This window comes from Kogia breviceps, chromosome 10, assembly GCF_026419965.1.
Source record: "Kogia breviceps isolate mKogBre1 chromosome 10, mKogBre1 haplotype 1, whole genome shotgun sequence".
Classification (NCBI taxonomy): Eukaryota; Metazoa; Chordata; class Mammalia; order Artiodactyla; family Physeteridae; genus Kogia; species Kogia breviceps.
In genome coordinates, this window is record NC_081319.1 from 84,474,989 (window position 1) to 84,497,832 (window position 22,844).

The window sequence follows — 22,844 nt, forward strand, 5'->3', positions numbered from 1 at the left end:
TGTGAGTAACACGGAATGAAGAGTGGGTCAATGACCTTGAACTGGCAGAAACCAGGAATTTAGAAGAGGGGTGCTTGTGACGGGGCTGCCATTTTTAGTGCGGGTCCACCATAGCGCTGTTTTGTGCTCCATGTCGCACTTGCAGCCCAGCCGCCAGAGCCGACCAGATCTGGGTGGGTCTGGGCAGAGCTCGTGGGGCGGGGCCGAATTCCGAGAAGGGGGGCGCAGTCGGGGTGGAGTGGGCGCGGCAAAGCAGGGCGGAATGGGCGTGACATCGAGGAGCACCGCCCCGTCCCGCTTAGACAATGCCCCGGAGCCGCCAGACCGTCGCGCCCCCGACCCACTGTAGTACTTGAGCGCGCCTACCCGGGGACCCCTCAAAGCCAAAGCTCCAGTCCCCGAGGCTTGAAGACTACGACTCTCTTCTTCACCAACTCTGTCCTCAGGGGGTGGGGCCCCAGCCAAGAACACGGCTGCAAGAGTGGAGGTGGCCGCAGGAGGTGAGTGTGGTGGGAGGTGCTCCTCGGACCGTGTGTGGGCCGGAGTTTGGGTGTGCTGGGCCCGTGCCTGCGCCGGACAGTGCGGACGGTCGACATTTGGGTGCAGAGCTGAGTCGGGGTGGACTTTGGGGAAGATGGATCGGGAGACTAGGGGACCCGGTCCTGGCGCCCGGAGCGGTGCCTGCTCCCCAGAACCACGCCCCCCCGTTTCCCCGCCCCTCGGATTTCGTTTTAGACCTCTCCCAGTCCTCCGGGACTCAGTCTGGTTTACACTGGGTCGCGCTAGGAACGGAGTGACCGGCCAGAGTGGAGAGGATGTTTAACTCCTTAGGCTCTAATTCCTCCCTCCTTGTCCCTCTCTTCCTTTCTCGTTTGGACACCCAGGACTTTCATCCCCCAGGTCCTGACTCTCTACCCAGCTGTCTCCTCCTGTCCCATAACCCTTGTGGGTTCCTCGCCACACTTCGGGTCCCTAAGGCAACGAGCAGCAGAGGGTTAAGGGGGCGGGGCCGCTGCATTTTTGGGGAGTGAGCGCATCCTAGCGGCTGCCAAGAGGGGCGCCCGGCAGGGACCTCTCGAAGCCCCCGAGCAGGGGCAACAGGTGTTTTGGAGACTAGGGATCCCGATCTCGTTCCTCGGACTCCCCCTAAAGCAGCAGACCCGCGAGGAGGCGGGGTGGAGTGGGGTCGGCAGGAGAGGAAGGTCTGGAGGGGGAGGGGCGGAGTGGGAGGGGCGCCCGGAGATGGCAGGAGGAAGACCCGAGCTCTTTTAACCATCCCCCTATGCCCTTCTCTGCATGTCTCTCTCTCTGCCTACCCCCGTTCTGTTTCTTCTCCCAGACAGGTGAAGTTAAAAAGAGACAACTAAGAAATCAGCGCAGCCGGAGGGGGCGTCTGTGTGGATGGGATGGGGACGCCAGGGGAGGGGCTGGGCCGCTGTTCCCATGCCCTGATCCGGGGGGTCCCGGAGAGCCTGGCGTCGGGGGAGGGTGCGGGGGCTGGCCTCCCGGCTCTGGACCTAGCCAAAGCTCAGAGGGAGCATGGGGTACTGGGGGGTAAACTGAGGCAGCGATTGGGGCTGCAGCTATTAGAACTGCCTCCTGAAGAGTCGCTGCCGCTGGGACCGCTGCTTGGTGACACCGCTGTGATCCAAGGGGATACGGCCCTAATCACGCGGCCCTGGAGCCCCGCCCGCAGGCCGGAGGTGAGCGCCTGGGCACGGGTTGGGTAGGGGGAAGGGAGGATCTGGACGTCTGGGGCTTAAGGGAAGAATGGGGGTGGGAATGTCTCCGCTTTGCGCCCTCTTCTGCCCTAAGGTCGATGGCGTCCGCAAAGCCCTCCAGGATCTGGGGCTCCGAATTGTGGAGATGGGGGACGAGAACGCGACGCTGGATGGCACTGATGTTCTCTTCACCGGTGAGGCTGGGGTGCCTGCACCCTGGGGCTTGGCACAGGGAAGCAGACTTTGGGAGACTGGGCCATCTCGGGCCTTGTTTCCAACCCATGCCCGCCTCACACCTCGACGGCCTCCCTGGGCTCAGGCCGGGAGTTTTTCGTAGGCCTCTCCAAGTGGACTAATCACCGAGGAGCTGAGATCGTGGCAGACACGTTCCGGGTGAGGAGCGGGACCAGCCTTGGGTGGGGGGAGCAGGGAGCGGATGGGGGTCTGAGGGACCTGGGTGGGGGTGCGGGGCGGGCCGCGCTGAGGAGGAAGAGGCTGAGAGCAGCCTGTGTTTGAGCGTATCCTCTCACCCTTCCCATGTCCCTGAATACTTTCCCTTGTTCCCCGTAGGACTTTGCCGTCTCGACGGTGCCGGTCTCAAGCCCCTCCCACCTGCGTGGCCTCTGCGGCATGGGGGGACCCCGCACTGTGGTGGCGGGTAGCAGCGAGGCTGCCCAAAAAGCTGTCAGGGTGAGAAGGGACAGGGCTGGGTTGGGGCAGGTTGGGGCGCGGCCAACAAAAGTGGGCGTGGCTCCGGGCCTGGGAGGCGGGGAGTTGGGAGGCTCTGAGAATTAACTCCAACCCCTACCCTCATGGAGCTGTCTATCTATGTGAAAACACATGTAACAACAAGAAGTTACTATAAACGGGACAGACAGCTGGAACACTGAGGAACAGGGGCAATTAACATTGTTTTCCCGAGTTTCAAGAAACTCCCTAAAGGGCACCCAAGCTGTGTCTTGAAGGATGGATAGGACCGACCCGTGGGGTCTGAAGTAGGGGAGAAGTGGGTAGCAGGTGGAAAGAACTGCGTGTGAGTCCGAGGTGGAAATTAGACAAGTTAATTAAAGCGCGTAGTGCCTGACACATAGTAAGTGCTATGTGATTGCTGTCATTATTATTCCACAATAATGTAACTCTATCCCCAGCCCTTAGCTGTGGTAGGGCAGCCGGACTCAGCTGTGGAGAGGCTCTGAGCCTTGCATGCTTCCTCTCTCCTCTCCCCCAGGCAATGGCAGTGTTGACGGATCACCCCTATGCCTCCCTGACCCTCCCAGATGATGCAGCGGCTGACTGTCTCTTTCTGCGTCCTGGGCTGCCTGGTATGCCCCCTTTCCTCCTGCACCGTGGAGGCGGGGACCTGCCCAACAGCCAGGAGGTGAGAGAAGGCAGGAGCTCCACCACCAACAACAACCAGAGAAATGGGGCTCAGTCCTCCCTAGTGGGAGGAAGAAGGGGTACCTTTTCTAGAAGCCTGGGTGGGGCCACTCTAACTGGCTGAAATGGGGCCCTGGCTGCGGGCCTTGGGGTCTTACTCCCTTCTCCCCACACACTGTCCTCCCTGCAGGCACTGCAGAAGCTCTCTGACGTCACCCTGGTACCTGTGTCCTGCTCGGAACTGGAGAAGGCAGGCGCTGGGCTCAGCTCCCTCTGCCTGGTGCTCAGCACACGCCCCCACGGCTGAGAGCCTGGCCTTGGGGTCCTGGCTGACCAGGGGCAGGGGGGCATAGGAGTAGAAGGGGAAGGAAGGTTAGATAGAGGACAGTGAATAGGTAGTAGTGGGGAGATGGCCCCAAGGTAGGGGGAGGGCATAGAGTGAGAAAAAGGATAGAAGTCACTGGGTGAGTCCTCTCCCCAAGAACTAATAAAATAGAACTGACCTTTTAGACTGGGCTGCGACTAGGCTGCGACTGGTGTCTTACTGGGGCAGAGGGTCAAGAGCAGGGCTGAAACCTGAGGTTGGGGTCAGTGCTGGGAAGGAGGCCTCCTTCATTCATCAAACCCTCATTCAGCGCTCACTGATTCATTGTCCAGCCCTGTCATAGCTGCTTGGGCACAAGATGGACAGGACAGAATTTCTATGATGGGGAGCATGTACAGGGCAGAGAAAAAATATGGGTGAATCACTCACTGAATTTAATATCAGATGATTCAGAGACTGGGAGATCAACAGCCCATCCCTAGTTGATAGGAGGAAATGACATTTCCAGGGATATTCATTTTCACTCATTTACTGAGGCTTAGCAGTGATATAAAAAGGGTCAGTCTCCTGATATCAGGGGACTCACAGTACATGTTATAAATTCAAATACAGGTTGTAATGGAACAATTCACAGGAGGCTGTTGCTATGAGAGAAATAAGGGGGCTCCCTAGGGCATCAGAGTGTATGCAGGGGTGGGCAAAGTGGGTCAGAAATAGCTTCCCAGAAAAGGCTACACTTGAACTGAGTCCTGAGGATAAATAAGAATTAGCCAGGCAGATAGTGGGGAGGAGGCAAAGGCTAATCCAGGAAGAAGGAATTGCACTGGGCAAAGGCACATTTGGGGGCTGGGGAGAATTTCTCTAAGGCTGTCCTATTCTAGGCACTGAGTGACAGAGATAAGCCTGGAGAGTAAGTAGAGTACTGTAGCACCTTGAACCCAAAGCTGAGGCCCATGGGCCCAGAGCTGAAATACTGCTGAAATATAGGCTGTTAGGAGCAGGTTAGCATTCGGGGAGAATCTCTCTAGCTTCAGGGAGGAGAACAAGGGCAGGAGGATGAGGTGAGGCTATGGGTAATCCAGGGAGGAAATAAAGAGTACATTGAGGTGGCAATGCTGGGTGTGAAAAGGATGTGGATTTGACAGTGACATTAAAGTAGAAAGAGAGGACTTGGTTTATCGTGTGGAAGTGAGAGGAAGGAGGTCTACATGACTCTCCATTTCTGGCTTGGGCAATGGGGTTGATCAAGAGAGAATGCAGAGGAGGAAGGATTAAGTAAGTGGCTTGGGAGATGACAGTGAGTTGGGTTTTGGACCTGCTGTGTGCAGAATGCCTAGGGCCAGCCAGGCAGGGATGTCTGAGGGACAGTTTGGAAATCTCATATCAGAGATCTGAACTGGAGAGAGTTCTGGATGTTGCTTGCACAGAAAAAGGCTGAGGACTGGCTGTGGATGACAGCATCCCAGGAGAGGGAGAAGGCAGATAAAGAAAAAGACATACCTGGAATGGTGGAGAATACTGTAGGGGAAGGGAGCAAGGAGGAGGAGTCCAGAAGGAAGACAACAGCATTAAAGAACAACAGAGCTTAAATAAGAGCGATCAAAGGCCAAGCCAGATGAATGCTAATAAATGTCTAGTGGGTGTGGTTATTAGGACATCACTGGCAATCTCGTGGAGAGCATGTGAGCAGTGGGAGTGGAGTGAAGAGAAAACTCGAAGAGACAGGTGTAGGCCCTTGGTTCAAAGAGCTTGACTGGAGAGAAGGGAAGAGATAGGGCAAAAATCTAGGAGTTGTTGATGTCTTAAGATAGGGAGACAGGGCTTGATCAGGTTTAGAAAGGACACCAGTGGTGAAGGAGACCTGAAAGCTGTGTGAGAGATGGGGGTAAGGAAGGACCAAGATCAGCAGCAGAGATAGCCTGGATCCTCCGTCTCCTGACTCCCAGTCTAGTGCTCATTTCTATCCCATGGTGCCTTCCTTTTCTAGGTGAAGGGCCAAGAAGGGGAGGGGTGTTATGGAGAGCTGGGAGCCCCCAGCTTGTGAGGTAGTAAGGGCTGCCTTTCGAACTACAACCGCATAGGTGGTGGAGGCATCAGCAGGGACCACTGGGGACAGTCGGCAGGATCTTCTGAGGGCCATATGATCCAGGTCTGCGTAGAGCAGGCTCTGAAAGGTGGGGAGGAAGGTAGGAGGGTCTCAGAAGTCTGACTCCCTTGGGGATCCAAGCCTCTGTCTTTCTTGGTCCACTTTACTCAAGGATTCTGGCCAGCCCCCATCCCACCCCCAAGCCTTTACCGGCTCCTGGTCCAGGTCCCCTGCAATCTTGGATTCTTCCTCCTCTACTGGCCTCTGGGGCTCCGCTTTCACTATGTGGGGGGGACAGAGCTGAAGGATTGAGAGAAGGTGACCACCTTGTCTGCTCCCAGCAAGGGCTCAGACTCAGGAATTGGGTGGGGAATGTGCGGGGAAGGCAAATGGGATGGAGTTAGTCTCACCAAATCTGGGGGGTGGTCGAGGCGGGTGAGGGGGCGAGCCCTGTAAGGGATGGATAAGAGTCTCTGAGAACCACTAATCTTGTCTCGCTTGTTCCGGGCCCCAGGACGCGCCAACAACAACCCAGCAAACAGGCCGTCTCTGACCAGCAAAACGACCTAGGTTCCACCCGCACAGATAGTTCCGCCCATGCTTGGAGCCAGCTCGGCTTCTAGCTTGGCTTCCTTAGCTAGGGCTCCACCCACCAGCCCACGGCCTCGCCCCCAAGTTCCGACCTCCCCCATTCGTCTCCGAACCACGAACCACACCCGAGGGCTCCCGATGTAGCTTTGGCCCGCGAAAGTTCTGGGCCTGCCCCTCCCGCCTCCGTTCGAGAGCCTTTCGACCAGGCCGCGCCCCTAGAGCTCACCTGCGCAGCCAACAGGCCCAGCCCAATACTCCAAGTCCCAGCACCAGCCCAGCGCCCAGCAGCGGGATTAGAATCTGGGGATACACGGACCCTGCGGGAACGTTGGAAGCGGGGTAGCGGTGGATGCCGAGGAGAGCTAGCTCTTCCACTCAGGAAGCCCCAGACCAGGCTTCCCTCCCTGACGGGGGCGTGTGTCTGAGTTAGGTCCCCTTTGTGTGAAGGCCTGGACCTACCGTGGGTAGACCCCGGAGCTCTGCAATAGGCCCTGTCCCCCAGCACGTGAAGCTCCGTACGGCTCTGGTTCTCTTGGCGGCCCTTGCAGATAAAGGTGCCCGAGTCCCCCGCGCTCAGGAGCAGCTCCAGCCGCCGGATATCAAGGTCCAGGGCACGTAGGCGGCCAGCAAAGGGCTGGACGGGAGACACGGTGGGGGTCCCGCTCGGTGAGGCCAACAAGATCGCGCGGCGTCCTTTGGACAGGCCTTTGCAGGCGGGGAATCTAGGTGCCCAGACCCAGCGGGTGGGTTGCGAGACCCCTACGCAGGAGAGATTCACCCGGTCCCCGGGGTGGCCGTCCAGTGAAGCTAGGGGAGGCGGGGGGGGGGGCGTTGCGGGGGACGGTGGTCAAGGCAAGTCCACAGAGCAAGACGACCCTCCCCCTTACGCCTTTTCCCTCTCCTCTACCCTCCCGCCATCCTGGATCTTACCATACACATCTCATCGCCCACCTTCCCCCACCGGGTCGCCTCCTCCTCCTGCCTCAGTCTTTCCTCGCCCATTCCGATTTTCCTGGGATGGCTTACCCCCGGGGTTCCCCTGGGCCCTTGACAGCAGCAGCAGTAGCAGCTGCAGAAGCAAGGCCATGGCTGCGATGTGGTGGGAAGAGGAGGCCAGTGAATCAGCGAAGGAGACCGGAGGGAAATCAGAGGGGGGTGGAGGGGGAGACCGCAGGTCAGGGTGCTCCGATAAGGGGTGAGGGAGGGGCCACCAGCTGCCCACATCCCTCTGGGAATCCTTGCAGGCAGGTTCACAGCCCTCAACCAATGCTCACTTAGAATTCATGCTGGGGCCCTTTACACAAGCACTTTCGCAGACTTTAGCTCTTGAAGCATAGCAGTTGCCGGGAGCCCCACAATTTCTGGATCTTGGCTGTCTGAATTCGAATCTCGACTTCACCTACTAGCTGCGTGACGTGCGCAAGTCGCTTAACTTCTCTGGGCTTGCTTGCTCATCTGTAAAATGGGAATAAAAGCACCTACCGGGCTTCCCTGGTGGCGCAGTGGTTGAGAGTCCGCCTGCCGATGCAGGGGACACGGGTTCGTGCCCCGGTCCGGGAAGATCCCACATGCCGCGGAGCGGCTGGGCCCGTGAGCCATGGCCGCTGAGCCTACGCATCCGGAGCCTGTGCTCCACAACGGGAGAGGCCACAACAGTGAGAGGCCCGCGTACCAAAAAAAAAAAAAAAAAAAAGCACCTACCTCGCAGAGTATTGTGAGAACTAAATAAAGTAATACTCGGTAAATGCCTAGAACAATGGCAGAGACATAGGAGCACTATATGCTTGCCATCATTACTATTTCTATTCTTATTTTAGCTGCTACCTCACCCCTCTGTGCCCACTCCGCCCCTCCCAGCCCAAGGTGGCCTGCCCAAATTGGCAGGTTTTGATTGGGGAGGCGCTTTGGAGCAGGTGCACAGCCCCACACCCAGGACTTCATCAGTCCTCACTGCACCGGAGCAAACAAGGCCAGGCCAAGCCCAGGTGGAGCCAGGATGAGGTCCTGAGAACCTTCAGGGGGCCTGAGGCAGCCCCTCCCTAACAGGCAGCTCCATCTCATGCCTCTGATGCTTTGACATCACAGAAGCTCTTGGTGACATCACAAATCCTACTCCTCCATCCTGTGGCTGAGGAGGGGTTGGGAAAACTAAGTGGAGGCTGAACTGAGATTAATTTGGTGCTCAATTTCTGCCCACATACCCCTACCAATGCCCGCCAGGGACCAAAATTTTGCGGTCAGCTTGGGCCACACCCCATTGTCCATTTCCCAGGAACCAGCAGACGCTGCTACCACCACAGCCACTGTAACATCACAGGGGCCTTTGGTGATACTTCTTCAGAGGACTGGGCAGACAGGGATGTTACTCCTGGGAGCCAGGAGGGTGTGTCTTGGACTGAAACCAAGAACCAAAATGGAATTGGCCACTAGTGCACCTACCCTCCGCACCTCTCTCTCCCATCCCCATCCCTACTGCCCCACTGGGTCCTGCTTAGCCCCTCCCTAAATGGGGAAGGAGGGGGCCCCCCCAGGCCAGGGAGGGCGGGACTGTTGTGGTTATAAATTCCAAAAAGGCCACTCAACTCCCAGAGCAGGATCCCTGAGATTCTACTCTGGAGGCGGCTACCATTCTTGGGACCCTCACCATGAAAGGCCTTCTGCTGCTCACCTTGTCTTCTCTGCTCTGCTGCGTCTCAGGTGAGCACCTGGGGGCCCCAAGGACCCGGTTCACCTGGTCAGGACTTTTACACCCTGCCCCAGGCACTGCCCTACATGACCCACTACTCAAGATCCCAAGTGCCCCCAGACCCAACTGGCTCAGCTCTCCTGTGCCCCCCTGTGACAGGGTCCTTGCTCTGTTTCCCAAGGACCCGTGTCTCCATCTTCAGACTCCTCCCCACCTCCAAGACGCACTCTTCTAACCTGCCCAGGGTTCCAGGTCCCCTTTTCCCCACTCCTTGGAAACTCTGATATCCAGTTCCCCTGCCAGCCCCACTCTGATACAGAACTCTCCAGGATCCAGCTTACCTGCTTTCTCCGCTCACCACCTGCACTCGGCCAGGGTGTCCTCCCAGAAATCTAGGCAACCAGCCTGGGGCTTCTTTTGTGACCCATCCTCCCATCTACTCCATCAGGGACTGTGTGCTCAGTCCCTCGAGCAGTGGCCTTTTCTAGATCCCCACCCCTGCTCCTCCCTGAGGTGCATACCTCCAGGAACACAAGCTTTCTGGAGGGCTCCAGTAACCTCTCAGAACCTCCCAGGGAACCAAGGAGATTTCCCGGCCTTCTAGGGAGGGAATGCCAAGGTTGCTCACCCCCAGGGTGAGGTGAGTTTCACTGAGGTGCAGTCACCAGCCTCCTCCACCCACGGACTGAACCCTTCCGTCCCTCAAACCTTGAATCGGATGCAGCAGAAACTTTCGGAGTGCCACCTTCTGCCTTTCTGCACCCATCCTCTCCATTTTGGTAAAGTGCTCGGATGGATTATGATGATCTGTCTCCCAGATACTTCACCTCTCTGTCAGAGAGCTACTGGGGTGGGAGGATTCAGTTCAAGTCTAGTTCCTCTTCCCATGCTCTTGGCAGCCCCGGGAGGTGAAGAATACATTGCTAATCTGGCCCCAGGTGGCTTTCTTGCCAGCCTCAAGTTCCAAGCCATTTCTGCAAGTGTTGTAACCACCATGATTTTTACTCTTAATATTTCTCCCTATTTCAAGACTCCATCTGTGACCTCTTCTGAATTGCTTCATCTCCTCCCTCGCCACCTCCATTCCTTCCCCGTGGTATTCTCACATTTTATCTGTCCCCAGCCCCATTGTTGGTAACTCTGCCCCTCTTGATTCATCTCCAGATGGGGTGGAGTGAAGGGAGATGTTTAGGGTGTGGGCCATTCACAGAGCAACTCCACCCTCACCCACTTGCATTTTTTCTGCATCACTCACCCTCTCTGTCCCTACCAGACCAAACAGACCAGAATACCTACTTGATTAGCTCTTCTCCATCCTGCCCACCAGCTGGGCTCATCCCCAGGTGAGTCAGACACTCCATCACTTCAGCCCGACTTGTGTCTTCCCAGCTGACATTCGCTGTCACTCCTGCTACAAGGTCCCTTTGCTGGGCTGTGTGGACCGGCAGTCCTGCCGCCTGGAACCAGGACAGCAATGCCTGACAACAAATGTGTACCTCGGTAACATTCCTTTCTTCAGTGGGGAGAGGGGGCCAGTGGGAGACTCTGGCTGGGGCTGAGGTGGAACAGAGAATTACAGCAATGATGATATTTGGCCAAGGATTATTATGTGCCAGGCACCATCCTATGTCTTTACAAGGATTGTATCAATTAATGCTCATGACAACGCTATGATGTGGGTGCTATTATTATACTGAGAAAACAGCCTCAAAAAGAGACAGTAACAGGTCCAAAGCCTCATGGGCAGCAAGTGATAGGACCAGGATTGGGGTGAGAGGCAGGGTAAGGAAGTGCAGGAGAAAGGTTAGACTGAGAAGAGATACAGAAGGGCAGGGCCAGGGGCAGAGTTGGGAAGGAAGGAAGCCTGGGTGGGGTGCATGGGGTGGGGAGGTGGACACAGGCATGCCAGGTGCCCATCTTAACTGTCCCCACTGCCCCCTCCTAACCCCAGGGAAGATGTGGGTTTTCTCCAACCTCCGCTGTGGCACACCAGAAGAGCCCTGTCGGGAGGCCTTCAACCAAACCAACCACAAGCTAGGCCTGACCTATAACACCACCTGCTGCAACAAGGACAACTGCAATAACCCAGCCCCTCGGCCCACCCCGGCCCTGACTCTTGTCCTCCTCACCTCCTTGGCTGGCCTCGGCCTCTGGCTGTTGCACTGAGACTCACTCCATGGCTGCCCCTCCTCCCACCTGCCTTAGCCTGAGCCCCTCTTCTTGTGTCTTCATATCCTCTGCTTCCTTTTGCTCAGAAAAGCATTTCTCCAGACCCTTCACATTTCTTTAATTAGTGGTCCCCCGATCCATCCTTTCATCCCACACCCTCCACTCTGCTTCTCTGGAGTCTCTTTCCATTTCCCTCGACACCACTCCAGATCCTCCATGGTCTCCTAGAAGGGCTCCCCACTTTGCCTCCTGAACTCCCCTGTGCCCTATGTGAGGAGGGATTGGAATCTGGGCCTGAAATGGGGTTTCTGTCCTGTCCCCAGTGAAGGCTCCCAGGAAGGACCTGATGACCTCACTGTATGAGCTGATTCTCCAAACCCTGGCTCCCATACGTACCTCATCCTCATGCTCAGCCCTTTCCATTTTGAGTAATAAATGTCTGTATATCATCAACTGTGCATCAGAAGATCTATTGTCAGAGGCGTGCTCCCAGGAAATAACACTCTCAGCCCTCACACACACCCAAGAGCCCTTCAGGCAGTTTCTCTCAGAGGCTGGGCTGGGGCAGACGGAGAAACAGGTTTTGCAGGCTTCCATCCTCTCTTCCAGTGTCTGCGGGGGTGGCGTACAGGGCCCAGTGTTTGGAAAAGCAATATTTATCTTAAATTTAGGCCACACCTCTGATGTACTGCCAAGAAGGAGGTGCAGTCTGGCTTGAGGGCTCCCCAGAAAGGGTAGGAGAGTTGCATGGAGATGGGACCTGGGACCCTCTTTCCAGGCCTCAGTCCCTCAAGTTAGATTCAGAGGCCTCACTGGCCTAGTACGTGGGGCACCAAGCAACCCTCCTATCACAGTGATTACATTTCCTTTCTCAATTCCAAATAGTCATGTTGGGAGCCAAGTTGCAAATGTGGGGAAGGGAACAAACCCAGACAACGAGGCTCATTGATTCCTGGTGGCCCCCACTCAGCCCAGAGCCTGCTCCCCTCAGTGATCCTCGTTGCTATGGAAGATTCTCCCTAGCAACAAGATGTAGGAGGCACATAGGGCAGATTCTCCATTGTCCTTTGCGGTTTAGTTGGTTAAGGAGTGCACCATTGCAACGAAGTCCACTGATCCTTGATAACCCCTAAACTAGAGCCTGGTTGTCCCCATAGTACTCCTTCAGCCCTCCCATCAACAAAAGATGGAATTTTCCAGTCAGCTCTAGAGTGGTCGATAGATTTTAATGGCTCACAGAGGAGTGTTCATCTTCTCCCCTCAGATCCCCTTTGTTCCCTTGCTCCCTTCTCTTCCCCTACTCCCACTACCCTCTCCACAGTCCTGGCAAGAGCCAGGCTAGGGCGGTGACCCCTGCAGCCACGATGCACAAGGGGGCTGCAGTGCTCGCCACAGTACTGTTGCACAGGTCGCAGATGCAGCAGTCCCTGTGGGTCATATAAGTCACATCTCCCACCACCTGTTTCCACTCGACTGCAGTGATGGGCCACTACGCAGTCTGGATGGTGATGAATCAAGGTCACTGAGGCTGAGAGAGAGAATGAGATTGGGCTGTTGAACTCCTGGCTTGAGGACTTGACTTCTGGGGCAGAGCAGATGTGATTTCAAGGAGCCCAAAGGGATCCTCTGCCCCCTCAAAAAACACCTCCCTGAAACCAAGTGATCACAGTTAACACGCTGACATTGTGAACCCCTGATGGGATGCACTGAAAGGGACCAACATCACTTCTTGCCAAAAACTCACAACCTCAGTCTAATCATGAGAAAATATCAGGTGAATCCAAATTGCGGGACGTTCTATAAAATAAGTCATCAGGACTCTTCAAAAATGTCAACATCATGGAATCAAAGGAAGACTTAGAACTGTCCAGAGGGGGAACGACTAAGAAGACAGGAGAGCTAAAGGCAATGTGGGATCCTGGTGTGGGTCCTGGATCAGAAAAAGGACATCAGTGGGACAACTGGTTAAATTGAGTAAGGTCTGTAGGTTAGTTAGTTGTACTGTACCGCTGTTATTTTCTGATTTTGCTAATTGTACTTTGGTTATATAAGACGTTAATATTACGGGCTTCCCTGGTGGCGCAGTGGTTGAGAGTCTGCCTGCTGATGCAGGGGACACGGGTTCGTGCCCCGGTCCGGGAAGATCCCACATGCCGCGGAGCGGCTGGGCCCATGAGCCATGGCCGCTGAGCCTGCGCGTCCGGAGCCTGTGCTCCGCAACGGGAGAGGTCACAACAGTGGGAGGCTCGCGTACAGCAAAAAAAAAAAAAAAAAGACGTTAACATTAGAGGAAACTGGGTGAGGCTATACAGTACTGATCTGTACTATTTTTCTTATAAAATTAACTTTTCTGTCAATCTAAAATTATTTAGAAACAAACAAATTAGAACACACACACACACATACATATCTTCCTGGTCCTTGGCTGGTGCCTGCAAGTTGAAGTTTGGCTGAATCTTTTGGTCCCTGCCTTCAAGGGAGCTTTTCACCCATTTGTGAGTGAATGGGCCTATGAGACTCTTTCTGGAGGGTCAGGGGGGGGCGGGGCCACACAGACATCAGGCTTCCAGGGGCTCAGTGCCGGGGGGCGGGGCCACACAGACAGCGGGCTTCCAGGGGCTCAGTGCCAGGAGCCAGAAGGGGCTACAGACCACTCTGACAGCGGCACCATCTTCCCAGAGCCAGACTGAGCCTGGAAGGTTCTGGAAGCCAGAAGGACTGAAGTAGTAGGGGCTGGAGGCAGGGGGACAAACGGAGGACTCACGGTTTCAGATGGCTTGGTCTGTCTCAGGCCTGGTTGGGGTTTGCGCTCCAGGAAGCCGCAGCGTTCGCCCTGGCCGCAAGTGGTCACGGTCTCTTTGCAGGAGCCGCTGGGGCTTCCACCGCAGTCATAGCACCGCTTGCGGTTTCCTGGCAGGAGAGAAGAAATGCTGGAACTGGGGGGCGGGGGGGCGGCTGGCACAGGGCGACGGGCCTTTGTGACAGGCGCCTTGGCCGCCTCTTTACCCAAGGCAGCCCGCAGCAGGCTGCTGAGCGGGATCGCAGCAAACAGGGGGTTCATTGTGTCTGCCTGTGTCTGTAGCGCCTTTCCCTCCCGCCCACCGCCTTCCTGGTCCCGCTCTGCCAGCCTTTTATCCCCCTTGCCTTGAGCTTTTTTTAAAAAAAAAATTTTATTTATTTTATTTATTTATTTTTGGCTGCATTGGGTCTTCGTTGCTGGGCACGGGCTTTCTCCAGTTGTGCTTGCCTTGGGCTTTATAGGGCAATACAAAGGGAGGAAAGAGACTCCTCCAGCAGCCACCGGGGCCCCAGTGGGGACAGGGACGGGCCCCCACAGGAGAAAGAGCTCTCAGCATCCTCTGGCATCCCCAAACTCCTCCATCTCAGGAACAATTCTAAAACGGTGGCCCCAGACCTCCTGTGGGTCCCTAAGACCCATTTAGAGGGTCCTCCACCGTCTTCCTTTTCCAACTACATATCTGTCAGATTTTCTTCAGATACTTCAATCTAAACAACAAATCCCAACAGGTTGAATGCAGAAGCAGATGTGGAAACCCAGCCATCTTCTATTTCTTCTATTAAGCCCAACATTAAATAGATTCCCCAAAGGGTAAAGCCATGCCACTCTTCTCACTGTACTGTTGGGAAAGGAATTATTTTTCGCAAAACTATGTTTTGTTAACATGTAATAAGTTTATTGTTTTTTTATTTGTAAATGAATCTATTAAAATATTCTATTTCTCATATAGCAAATATTGATATAACTTACATAAGAAAAGCTCTTTGGGGTGTTCGGTATTTTTGTGTGTAAAGAGGTCCTGAGATAAATGTTTTGAAAACTGCTGCTTAGTGGATACCTGTGTCTCCTCTGCCTCACCTCCACCTCACATCTCCCCCACCCTGTCTGCCTCTTACTCCCAGTATGTTCTGCCCTGATTCCCCAGGTGCAGCTCTTCTCCCCAATCTCTTAAGCCCCCGTCTTCCAGACTCTACCACCTGTACTCCCCAAATCTTACCCGTACTCCCCAAATCTTATCGCTGCCTTCCTTCCTGGTCTTTCTGACCCTCATCCCTGCACCAGTGGAAACACATCAGTCCCTCTGGCCGCACCCATGATTAATTCTTTCCTCTAACGCAGTAAGGCTGGGAGAGATAATTATGGGGTAAGAATGTTGAGGCTTGGGGGGATCAAAGGGATCGGAAGCTGGGTGGCGTCCTCCCTTAAGCAGCTGCAGCTGGGCTTTGTGTGGGCCGGTGGGTGGGGGATTGTTGAGTCCACACTCAAACACCGCTGCCAACAGATGTGGGCTGCAAACAGGTCTGGGCCAGGGCTCAAGGTCAAGGAGAGTGACCTTGACAGACTTAAATGCACAGAAGGACAAAAGAGAAACAAAAACAAGGAGATGAGAGAGCAAAGAACAGCTTGAGACAAGGGGAGGGAGGGAAAGGAGTAGGAGGGGAAGTGACAGACGCTGACAGACACCATTCAGGAGCGCCATACGCAGCCAAGAGTAACAGACCAGCGCTGCGGGAGTGGAGAACACTCTCAAGACAAGAGCAGGCCCTAGTAGGAGACAGGGAGGATGTGAGAACTGTGAGGTCAGGGTCCCTGCTATGTCAGGCTGCCCAATGGCTTCTTCCCCACCCTCAGATTCACTCCCTAGGTGTGTTTGTTTACTGCTCCCTCCCTGTCTCGCTCAGATGCTCCATCTCTCCAATTCTAGGATCTCTGGGTGCAGATCAAATTCTCCCAGACTCCTGAGCCCCGGGTCCAGCCATGGGCACCTCCAGCATCTTCCTCTGCATTCTGTTCCTCGGTGGGGCTCTGGGTAAGGGTGGGCTGGGGAATCCTTGGGGGCTGGGCGCAGGGTGGGGTGGTGGTGCTGGCAGGGGCTTGTGGAGGAGCCTGAGGTCTGGGGGTGGGGGGTGGCGGAGAGGGTGCTGAGAAATGCCAAGGAGGGAGTTGTAGGGGTTTTGGAAAGAAAAGCTACTGGGAACGGTCTCAGGACAGCCTGATGAGGTAGAACAAGAAAAATTTCCTTTCAAAGGCATTTGAGAATAACTGTCTCTTTCCTGTGGCATCTTTGACAAGCCTCTGTCTCCCCTGACCCTTATCTCACCTCCTGTTTCTTTGCTGGGCCCCTTGGTCAATGTTAATTCCTATTTTCTCATCTGACTTAGCACCATCTGCTTAACTTCTTTACTGGCACCCCCTCCCCGTCCCGGCCTGGCTTTTTGTGTCATTCTCTGTGCTCATCTCTGATTCTCTTGGCTTCTGTTCATGTCTGTGTGTCTCTCACACTCCCTGTATCCCTCGTGCCTCTGCGTCTTTTTCTCTTCCTGTATTATCCCCCTCCCTTCTCTGTGTCTCTTTTTCTACTTCTGTCTGTTTTTCCCTCCATTTCACTGCTCCTCTCTCCCCACTTTGTGTATCACCTCTGTCTATGCATCCCATTCCCAAATCTGGGCTCAGCCTCTCACCTGTTCTGTTTGCCTCTCCTCCCTGACTGATCTCCACCGACCCCACAGGTCTCGCCACCTCCCCTGCCCGAAGACAGCTGCGCTGTTACACCTGCAACTTTGCCAAACCCTGCTACCCTGTTCCTACCGAGTGTCAGGATGATGAAGTTTGCGGCATCAGTATTGGTACCTCAGGGAGGACCCCCTAGGCCTTCCCCACCGCCATCCATCCTGCCTTTCCTGTGGCCTCATGGCCCTTGCCTCCTTCCTGCCCCTGCCTCAGCATCCCCTCTTTGTCCCATAGAACAGTGAGGTCATCGAGCAGAAAGCCTGCCTCCCAAGGACCCAGTGCTTTCTGCAGGGCCATGCCACCTACTGGTCACTCTCCTACACTCCTCAGCACCACTGCTGCGAGCAGGACCTGTGCAACGTAGCCACCATGCTGCATCGGCTCCCCAGCCTCCTCCTCATCACCCCACTCATCCTCGTGGCCAGCTTCACCTGGGGAGCCCACCTCCTCCACCAGCCTTCAACCCAAGACTCCTCCACTATCGCCGTGGCCCTGGAAACACCTGCACAGGCACTTCTGAGATCTGCCAAGAACCTGATCTTGTACAGAGACCTCACACCCCTTGGGCCCAACACCTTCATGGACCCCTCCCCAAACCCAATTCCTACAGGCACTGCTCTAGCCCCTACCTGCCCAGAGGCACCTACCCGGAGCCCAGCCTCATAAAGAACACCTGTTCTAAATCTTTGGTCTTTTCTAGATGTCTGTTGCTGATGCATTCTCTCAGCCCCAGCTCCCTGGCAAAGCAGGTGTTTGACGGAGCTGTGGGTCCCAGGCAAGGGGATCGAAGGGGCACCAGGTGTGATGAGGAGGAGGGTCCTGCTAGGAGAGATTAATTTGGTAGGTCAGGAAGGAGGGCTTGGGGAACTATGAAGAGTAAATATAATAAAAGTGCTATCTGGGAGTTCAGTAACACTGCTCCGTGTGTGTGTGTGTGTCTGTGTATGCGCACACGCATGTGCTCTGACAGCAAACTATAGCTGCTCGGTGGGTTGGGCTGGGGTGCTGGCACGTGAACCACAACTTTCACTTCATCCTCCATCTGTCATTGGTATCCTCCTTGCCATTAGCTTAGCTTAAGCCACTGCAGCGTGAAGGCTTTAGGTAAGACTTCTGAGAAAGCCTTTCTCCAGTGAAGCCCAAGCTTGAGTAGACACACAGAACGGCCCCTGGTGGAGTGGTGAGGGTGTGGCGGGGAGGCCAGCTCATTTCCGCCTGAGACTAGGAGCTGGAAGCACCTGCGCCCTCCTCCACCTCACCAGCCCAGACTTGTCCCGGTTCACTGACAACCAAGCACGCAGGGCCCAATTACTCACCCCACCAGGGAGTTCGCCCACCCAGCACAGTGGACACGCCCTCTGCCCAGGGGCCCCCAGGATGTCAGGATGGTAAGCTGCTCCCTGCTCCGGATGCCACAGTGGAGCGCCTAGGATAAGGGGCCGCCGTGGGGGTGGTGGCCAGGCACAGGTACCCCCATCCTGACTCAGTTCCCTCCACTTCCATCTGAGGAAGTCTGGGGTCTGATTAGAGGTGCTTCTCTCTCAATTTCTTTTCTTTGTGAGGATGAGACAGGGGTGGAGATCTGGCTTAATTTAGAATCTGGCTTAAGTTGAGTCTTCTTTCCATTCTCTCTGTCCCTCAATCCTCCCACTTTGTACTTCTATTTTTTTTCTCTCTCTCCATCTCTTTCCCTTTACCCTGACTTGAGCCTCTTCCCTTCTCTCTTCTTCAATTTCCTCCATTTGTCCTTTGGTTCCCCCATAACTGATTCTCCACCACTGCTCAAGTCTCCGGATTCCTCTGTCTCTTTTCTTCATCCCCACCCCTCCTCAACCCCTTCCAGCTACCCCAAGCTCCCTTCAACCCCATGGTACTGCAGGCTCAGGGCCACCCCTCCACTGGCTTCTGTGAGACAGGAAACAACACTTTTCATAGGTGACATCACAGAATAATGCTTCTCCTGTCCTTCAGCCGCCAGCCCCTTCACACACACACACACACACACACACACACACACACACACACACACAGAAAGCTTGGCTGCTGGAGACCAGCTGGACTGTGAAGTAGCACTCCTCCCAGCCCCTCCCCCCTTGCCAAAGTTTTTGGGAATCTTTCAGGTGCCAGATGGCCAGGGAGACAGCAGGTCACACTTCACAGCAGATGTCATCGAGATCACCTGGTCTTAGGGGCAGGTGGGCTGTGGGTTTTGCAAAGCAGAAAGACATTAAGGATACTTCTATTCTCCACGTCCTCAGGAACCAGCATCCCATCCCCACCCCAACCTCAGTCTCCTCTGGGATTTAAGCCTCTGCCCCCTAGTTGTTCCTCACCTGAGATGGGCCAAATGGATGTTCTCGTAGACCTGGATCTCGGGTTTGAACTGAGGAAACGAGGCATCTGGGGAGAAAGAGCCATATGAGGTGTGGCAGAGAAGTCACCAGATAACTCAGAGCTATATTCCTTACCCCCCCTCCTCCCCTAGAGAAGACAGGGTATAGAGGCAAGAAATGAGCCCACCCCTCTGGGAAGGAGGGACTCACTTCTGTGCAGGGTCCCCTGGACCCTCAGCCTCCAGAGCATGACGCTGAGGACCACGATGGCGAACCCCTGGCCCACTGTGAGCAACAGCATCAGGATCCAGGGCGCATCCCACTCCGTGGAAGGGGCACAGAGGGCAGGGGAGGCATCCATGGGGGCTGCGGTAAGGGCAAGACACGAGGGATGAGGAGGGAGGCAGGGAGGGGGGTCTGTCCCTTGTGCCCCAAAGAAAGGCTTTCCCCCGTAGTCTGGTGGGCCCTTCCAAAAGAGGACTTCCTTGCCCCCAGTATCCACCACCCCATCTTGCCTGTTTCCGGGCCTCTCACCCTGATCCCATAAACCAACATGGATAGAGAGTGGTGATGCCCCCCTGCCTACACATGGATGGGTAACTCCAGAGTGGACCACCAGCCATAACGGCGATTTTTTTCCTCAAGGCCTTCACAGTAACCCACCCTTTTAAGAAAAAAAGAAAATGCCTTCTGTTTATTCATTCTTCCCTTCATCCACTCCACAGGTATTCGCTGAGTGCCCACCACATGCCAGAGCCCAGATTAGGCGTGAGGATGTAGAGGGAAATAAAACCCAGTCACTGCCTGTTAGTTGGCCTTCACTTACCAAACTAACGGTCATTTGCTCCTCCCTCCTGCTTTGTAAATGGGTTGTTCTACATCCAATAGCATTCCTTCTCTGTATAATGGACTTTTTATTGTAAAACAATTATATATTTTTTCTCCCTCTGCCTCCACCGTCAGTGGGCCATTATAACATCCGTATATATATCCTTTCTTCAAAAGACAACCGCCCCAGCAATAATTCTTACCTTCTTCCTCACTGCTAAGGGATATTCCACCAAAATCATAGATCATCCTATTTCTAAACAAAGGTATATTCCACCAGAATTTCTCTTCTCTCTCCTGACTGATGGTCTATTCCATCAGAAAGCTGGCTTAACCAGCCCCCTTCTCTGTTACAGCTTCAGTCAGTGAGAAAAAAGCCTTCCTCCTACAGGCAGCAGGGGATAAAAACAGCCAATAACAGATTTGCCCCCTCCCCTAGCTAGCAGTGCGGGATGTGTCGGAGGCACCATCCCTTTCCTTAGTGTCCATCAGTTTACCTGCCAGGCTAAAGCTGACCCCTTTGTTCTGAGGCATGAGGCAGCGGATGTTTCTTGGTCTACGTCCCCTGGGCTCAGGAAGCCCCTTCCCAGGACACACCAAGAGCAGGGCAGCCCCATCACCCCAGAAGGACTGCACACGCCCCCTCACAGGACCCTTCCCCTCCAGCCAGGTCACAGAGTCCAGGCGTCTGGCAGGGACCACAGAGCACAGGAGGATAGAGCAGGGGGATCCATCTGCAGCCCTCGCAGAGAACTGGGATCCTGGAGGAAGAGAGGGACTCCTCAGTTCTTTGTCTGGGCTTCCCTGGTTCCCAGTGGCCCCTGGTCTGCATGCCCCCCACTCACCTCTGAGAACGGAGACATCATACACCCTCCAGTTCTGGTACTTGTGGCGCTGACCCAGCACAGCACACCAGTACCTCCCAGCGTCTCCCTCCTTGGACCCTTCCAGCCACAAAGAGTTGTTTCCCAGGAGTTTGAGCCTGGATTCCCTTCCGGGCTTCCCAGGGTCTGGGGCTGGCCTGGCTACTTGGACATGGGCCACTAAAGCAGTGGAGGAGCCTGTTGCAGGACTGCGGAACCAGGACAGGAATTCGTCTCCATGCAGGGTGGGTGGTGAAGGACATGGCAGCTCCATTGCCTCCCCCAGTGCCACATAGATGGCCTGGATGTTGTCTGTGGGGAGGGGGCTGTGTGAGACCACAGACCTCCATCAGGTCAACAACCCCACCCATCAACCTCCTACCCCTGGCTTCTTCCCCTTCTGGGGTCCCCCAGCACTGGGCATGACTGTGAGCACACTTCTCAAGTGACAGCTACAAAAAAATAAGGTGGAGAGAAGAGGGAGGGGCTTTCCCCACCTCTCCTGGCAAGTGAGGGAATCTGAGGGCAAGAGGGAAAAGGCTGGAATAGTTGACAAATGCCCATACCCTTCCCTTTTGTTTCTCCTCTTCTGGATGAGCATTTACTTGTCCATTCTTATTTTCTAAAGGAAACTGTACCTGACCTGGACCCTCGCTGACTCTGGATCTTTCCCAGTATTCGAGGCAGGGGGAGGTCAACTGGGGTAAATCTATCTTCTTGAGACAGCCACCTTCCCCAGGCCACTAAGGAGGAACAGCAGCAGTCCCTCCCAACCCTGTGAACAGGTGAAGGATCCCTCAACTCCTGCTCCTTACCTGCAGCAGCCTGGGTGAGCCCATATAGGCACAGAAGGAGGAGGAATAAGACAGCCATGGGGAGAGCTTACCAAGTTCTCTTGCCTGGGACCTGCTATCCCCAGGGAGGAAACAGAGCCCAGATAAAGGCCCATACTCCCTAGTCTGGAGTGACATGGGCCTTTGAAGGGGATGGGAATGCTGGGGAGATAAAGCCCAGCTGCATGTCTAATGGGGAAAAAGTGACTACCATCTTTCTTTCTTTTTTTTTTTTTTTTTTTTTGCGGTACGCAGATCTCTCACTGCTGTGGCCTCTCCCGTTGCGGGGCACAGGCTCCGGACGCGCAGGCTCAGCGACCATGGCTCACGGGCCCAGCTGCTCCGCAGCATGTGGGATCCTCCCGGACCGGGGCACGAACCCACGTCCCCTGCATTGGCAGGCGGACTCTCAACCACTGTGCCACCAGGGAAGGCCGACTACCACCTTTCTGTGCCAAGAGGGAGAAGACCAAGTTCAGGCCACTCCAAAGATGACCTCTTCACCCTTCAGACTCCACATCAGCTGAAGGACTCAGAACAAAGACTCTATGCGCTAAGAAGCCTGTGCAGAAGGGGTCACGGCTGTCCACCTCCCATCAGTCTGCAAGTACATTCCGTGTTCTCTCCTCCATTCCGAGAGACACCAGCCATGAGGGAAGAAGCTGAGTCTTCATATTGGTTTCCAGGGAACCCAGTGCAAGACTACACATCCAGTCAGTACTCCCTAAGTGACTCAGAATGACTTTCTCTGTGGCTGCCTGGCACATCACAGACTTCTTCTGAGCCCCTGATGAGTATATTAAGTTATTACTCAAGGAGAAGGATAGCAGGGGCCTGGAGAATTCACTGATTCATCCCTTTGCCTCAGGAAGGACTCTCTTAAGGCAGCTCTTCATATTGCTCTAATAGTTTTTAATATGTTATTTATTTATTTTTTAAAAAGACTCCTGGTAAAGCATTTCTTTATTTTTAAAATTAATTAATTAATTTTTATTTTTGTCTGCTTTGGGTCTTCGTTGCTGCGCGCGGGCTTTCTCTAGTTGCGGTGAGTGGTGGCTACTCTTCGTTGCAGTGCGCAGGCTTCTCATTGCAGTGGCTTCTCTTCTTGCAGAGCATGGGATCTAGGTGCGCGGGCTTCAGTAGTTGTGGCGCACGGGCTTAGCTGCTCCACGGCATGTGGGATCTTCCCAGATGAGGGATCGAACCTGTGTCCCCTGCATTGGCAGGCAGATTTTTAACCACTGCGCCACCAGGGAAGTCCCAATGTGTTATTTATCTTTAAAGGCTATTTTTTAAAAATTGTTTTTGATGAACTATTTCATGCATACCAAAGACTATATCTAATGTACAACTGTATATTAGCTTAATAAACTGTGGTATATTCACACAACGGAACACTCGATAGCAATTAGAATGAACAAACCACAATGACATGCAACAAGGTTGAATCCCACAAACATAATGAAAGTAAAGAAGCCAGAAACAAAGGGCACATACTGTAT

General features: G+C 54.6%; 6 protein-coding genes across 10 annotated transcripts in view; 3 read left to right on the forward strand and 3 right to left on the reverse strand.

Annotated features, from left to right (window-relative positions):
- MSH5 (mutS homolog 5) overlaps positions 1 to 13,809 on the reverse strand; it is a 39,156-nt gene extending 25,347 nt beyond the window's left edge. Inside the window, exon 1 of the mRNA XM_067006440.1 lies at positions 13,720 to 13,809. The gene's annotated coding sequence lies outside the window, so the exon portion shown is untranslated. The remainder of the gene's footprint in view (positions 1 to 13,719) is intronic.
- DDAH2 (DDAH family member 2, ADMA-independent) lies at positions 225 to 3,613 on the forward strand. 3 transcript variants are annotated; one of them, XM_067006446.1, is made up of 7 exons: positions 225 to 500; positions 1,340 to 1,703; positions 1,816 to 1,915; positions 2,041 to 2,114; positions 2,292 to 2,411; positions 2,950 to 3,099; positions 3,289 to 3,613. In XM_067006446.1, the coding sequence occupies exons 2-7, from the start codon at positions 1,407 to 1,409 to the stop codon at positions 3,403 to 3,405; spliced, it is 858 nt and encodes a 285-aa protein (XP_066862547.1). In that variant the 5' UTR covers positions 225 to 500; positions 1,340 to 1,406; the 3' UTR covers positions 3,406 to 3,613. The 3 variants fall into 3 exon arrangements, with proteins under 3 accessions (XP_066862547.1, XP_066862548.1, XP_058932053.1); XM_067006447.1 differs by lacking the exon at positions 225 to 500 and adding an exon at positions 1,023 to 1,202 and having other exon boundaries at positions 1,344 to 1,703; XM_059076070.2 differs by lacking the exon at positions 225 to 500 and adding an exon at positions 1,032 to 1,202.
- MPIG6B (megakaryocyte and platelet inhibitory receptor G6b) lies at positions 2,768 to 9,243 on the reverse strand. 2 transcript variants are annotated; one of them, XM_067006445.1, is made up of 8 exons: positions 9,128 to 9,243; positions 8,769 to 8,805; positions 7,127 to 7,555; positions 6,560 to 6,907; positions 6,327 to 6,417; positions 5,920 to 5,959; positions 5,720 to 5,809; positions 2,768 to 5,590 (listed from the first exon to the last, which is right to left on the reverse strand). In XM_067006445.1, exons 3-8 carry the CDS (start codon positions 7,185 to 7,187, stop codon positions 5,384 to 5,386), a joined length of 837 nt encoding a protein of 278 aa, XP_066862546.1. In that variant the 5' UTR covers positions 7,188 to 7,555; positions 8,769 to 8,805; positions 9,128 to 9,243; the 3' UTR covers positions 2,768 to 5,383. The 2 variants fall into 2 exon arrangements, with proteins under 2 accessions (XP_066862546.1, XP_066862545.1); XM_067006444.1 differs by lacking the exons at positions 7,127 to 7,555; positions 8,769 to 8,805; positions 9,128 to 9,243 and adding an exon at positions 7,583 to 7,719.
- On the forward strand, positions 8,677 to 11,412 carry LY6G6C (lymphocyte antigen 6 family member G6C). The gene is made up of 3 exons (XM_059076071.2): positions 8,677 to 8,797; positions 10,176 to 10,286; positions 10,738 to 11,412. The coding sequence occupies exons 1-3, from the start codon at positions 8,746 to 8,748 to the stop codon at positions 10,950 to 10,952; spliced, it is 378 nt and encodes a 125-aa protein (XP_058932054.1). The 5' UTR covers positions 8,677 to 8,745; the 3' UTR covers positions 10,953 to 11,412.
- LY6G6F (lymphocyte antigen 6 family member G6F) lies at positions 10,083 to 21,382 on the reverse strand. Of its 2 annotated transcripts, XM_067006448.1 has the most exons (7): positions 21,325 to 21,382; positions 20,492 to 20,821; positions 20,144 to 20,407; positions 19,029 to 19,184; positions 18,819 to 18,885; positions 13,720 to 13,865; positions 10,083 to 10,264 (listed from the first exon to the last, which is right to left on the reverse strand). In XM_067006448.1, the coding sequence occupies exons 1-6, from the start codon at positions 21,380 to 21,382 to the stop codon at positions 13,844 to 13,846; spliced, it is 897 nt and encodes a 298-aa protein (XP_066862549.1). In that variant the 3' UTR covers positions 10,083 to 10,264; positions 13,720 to 13,843. The 2 variants fall into 2 exon arrangements, with proteins under 2 accessions (XP_066862549.1, XP_058933161.2); XM_059077178.2 differs by lacking the exons at positions 10,083 to 10,264; positions 13,720 to 13,865 and adding an exon at positions 18,661 to 18,685.
- On the forward strand, positions 13,694 to 17,164 carry LOC131763670 (lymphocyte antigen 6G6e-like). Its single transcript, XM_067006451.1, has 4 exons — positions 13,694 to 13,746; positions 15,680 to 15,784; positions 16,485 to 16,610; positions 16,718 to 17,164. The coding sequence occupies exons 2-4, from the start codon at positions 15,733 to 15,735 to the stop codon at positions 17,149 to 17,151; spliced, it is 612 nt and encodes a 203-aa protein (XP_066862552.1). The 5' UTR covers positions 13,694 to 13,746; positions 15,680 to 15,732; the 3' UTR covers positions 17,152 to 17,164.
- Positions 21,383 to 22,844: the final 1,462 nt, after the last annotated feature.

Coding starts and splice junctions, on each gene's coding strand:
- DDAH2 (XM_067006446.1), top strand. CDS start 1,407: ATGGGGACGCCAGGGGAGGGGCTGGGCCGCTGTTCCCATGCCCTGATC. Junction 1,916..2,040: donor CACTGATGTTCTCTTCACCG/GTGAGGCTGGGG, acceptor CCCTGGGCTCAG/GCCGGGAGTTTTTCGTAGGC. Junction 2,412..2,949: donor CTGCCCAAAAAGCTGTCAGG/GTGAGAAGGGAC, acceptor CCTCTCCCCCAG/GCAATGGCAGTGTTGACGGA.
- MPIG6B (XM_067006444.1), bottom strand. CDS start 7,718: ATGCGTAGGCTCAGCGGCCATGGCTCACGGGCCCAGCCGCTCCGCGGC. Junction 6,418..6,559: donor AGCTCCGGGGTCTACCCACG/GTAGGTCCAGGC, acceptor ACGTTCCCGCAG/GGTCCGTGTATCCCCAGATT. Junction 5,810..5,919: donor TCGACCACCCCCCAGATTTG/GTGAGACTAACT, acceptor TCAATCCTTCAG/CTCTGTCCCCCCCACATAGT.
- LY6G6C (XM_059076071.2), top strand. CDS start 8,746: ATGAAAGGCCTTCTGCTGCTCACCTTGTCTTCTCTGCTCTGCTGCGTC. Junction 8,798..10,175: donor TCTGCTCTGCTGCGTCTCAG/GTGAGCACCTGG, acceptor GTGTCTTCCCAG/CTGACATTCGCTGTCACTCC. Junction 10,287..10,737: donor GACAACAAATGTGTACCTCG/GTAACATTCCTT, acceptor TCCTAACCCCAG/GGAAGATGTGGGTTTTCTCC.
- LOC131763670 (XM_067006451.1), top strand. CDS start 15,733: ATGGGCACCTCCAGCATCTTCCTCTGCATTCTGTTCCTCGGTGGGGCT. Junction 15,785..16,484: donor GTTCCTCGGTGGGGCTCTGG/GTAAGGGTGGGC, acceptor CCGACCCCACAG/GTCTCGCCACCTCCCCTGCC. Junction 16,611..16,717: donor CATCAGTATTGGTACCTCAG/GGAGGACCCCCT, acceptor TCTTTGTCCCAT/AGAACAGTGAGGTCATCGAG.
- LY6G6F (XM_059077178.2), bottom strand. CDS start 21,382: ATGGCTGTCTTATTCCTCCTCCTTCTGTGCCTATATGGGCTCACCCAG. Junction 20,822..21,324: donor GCTCACCCAGGCTGCTGCAG/GTAAGGAGCAGG, acceptor CCCTCCCCACAG/ACAACATCCAGGCCATCTAT. Junction 18,686..18,818: donor ATCCATTTGGCCCATCTCAG/GTGAGGAACAAC, acceptor CAAAACCCACAG/CCCACCTGCCCCTAAGACCA.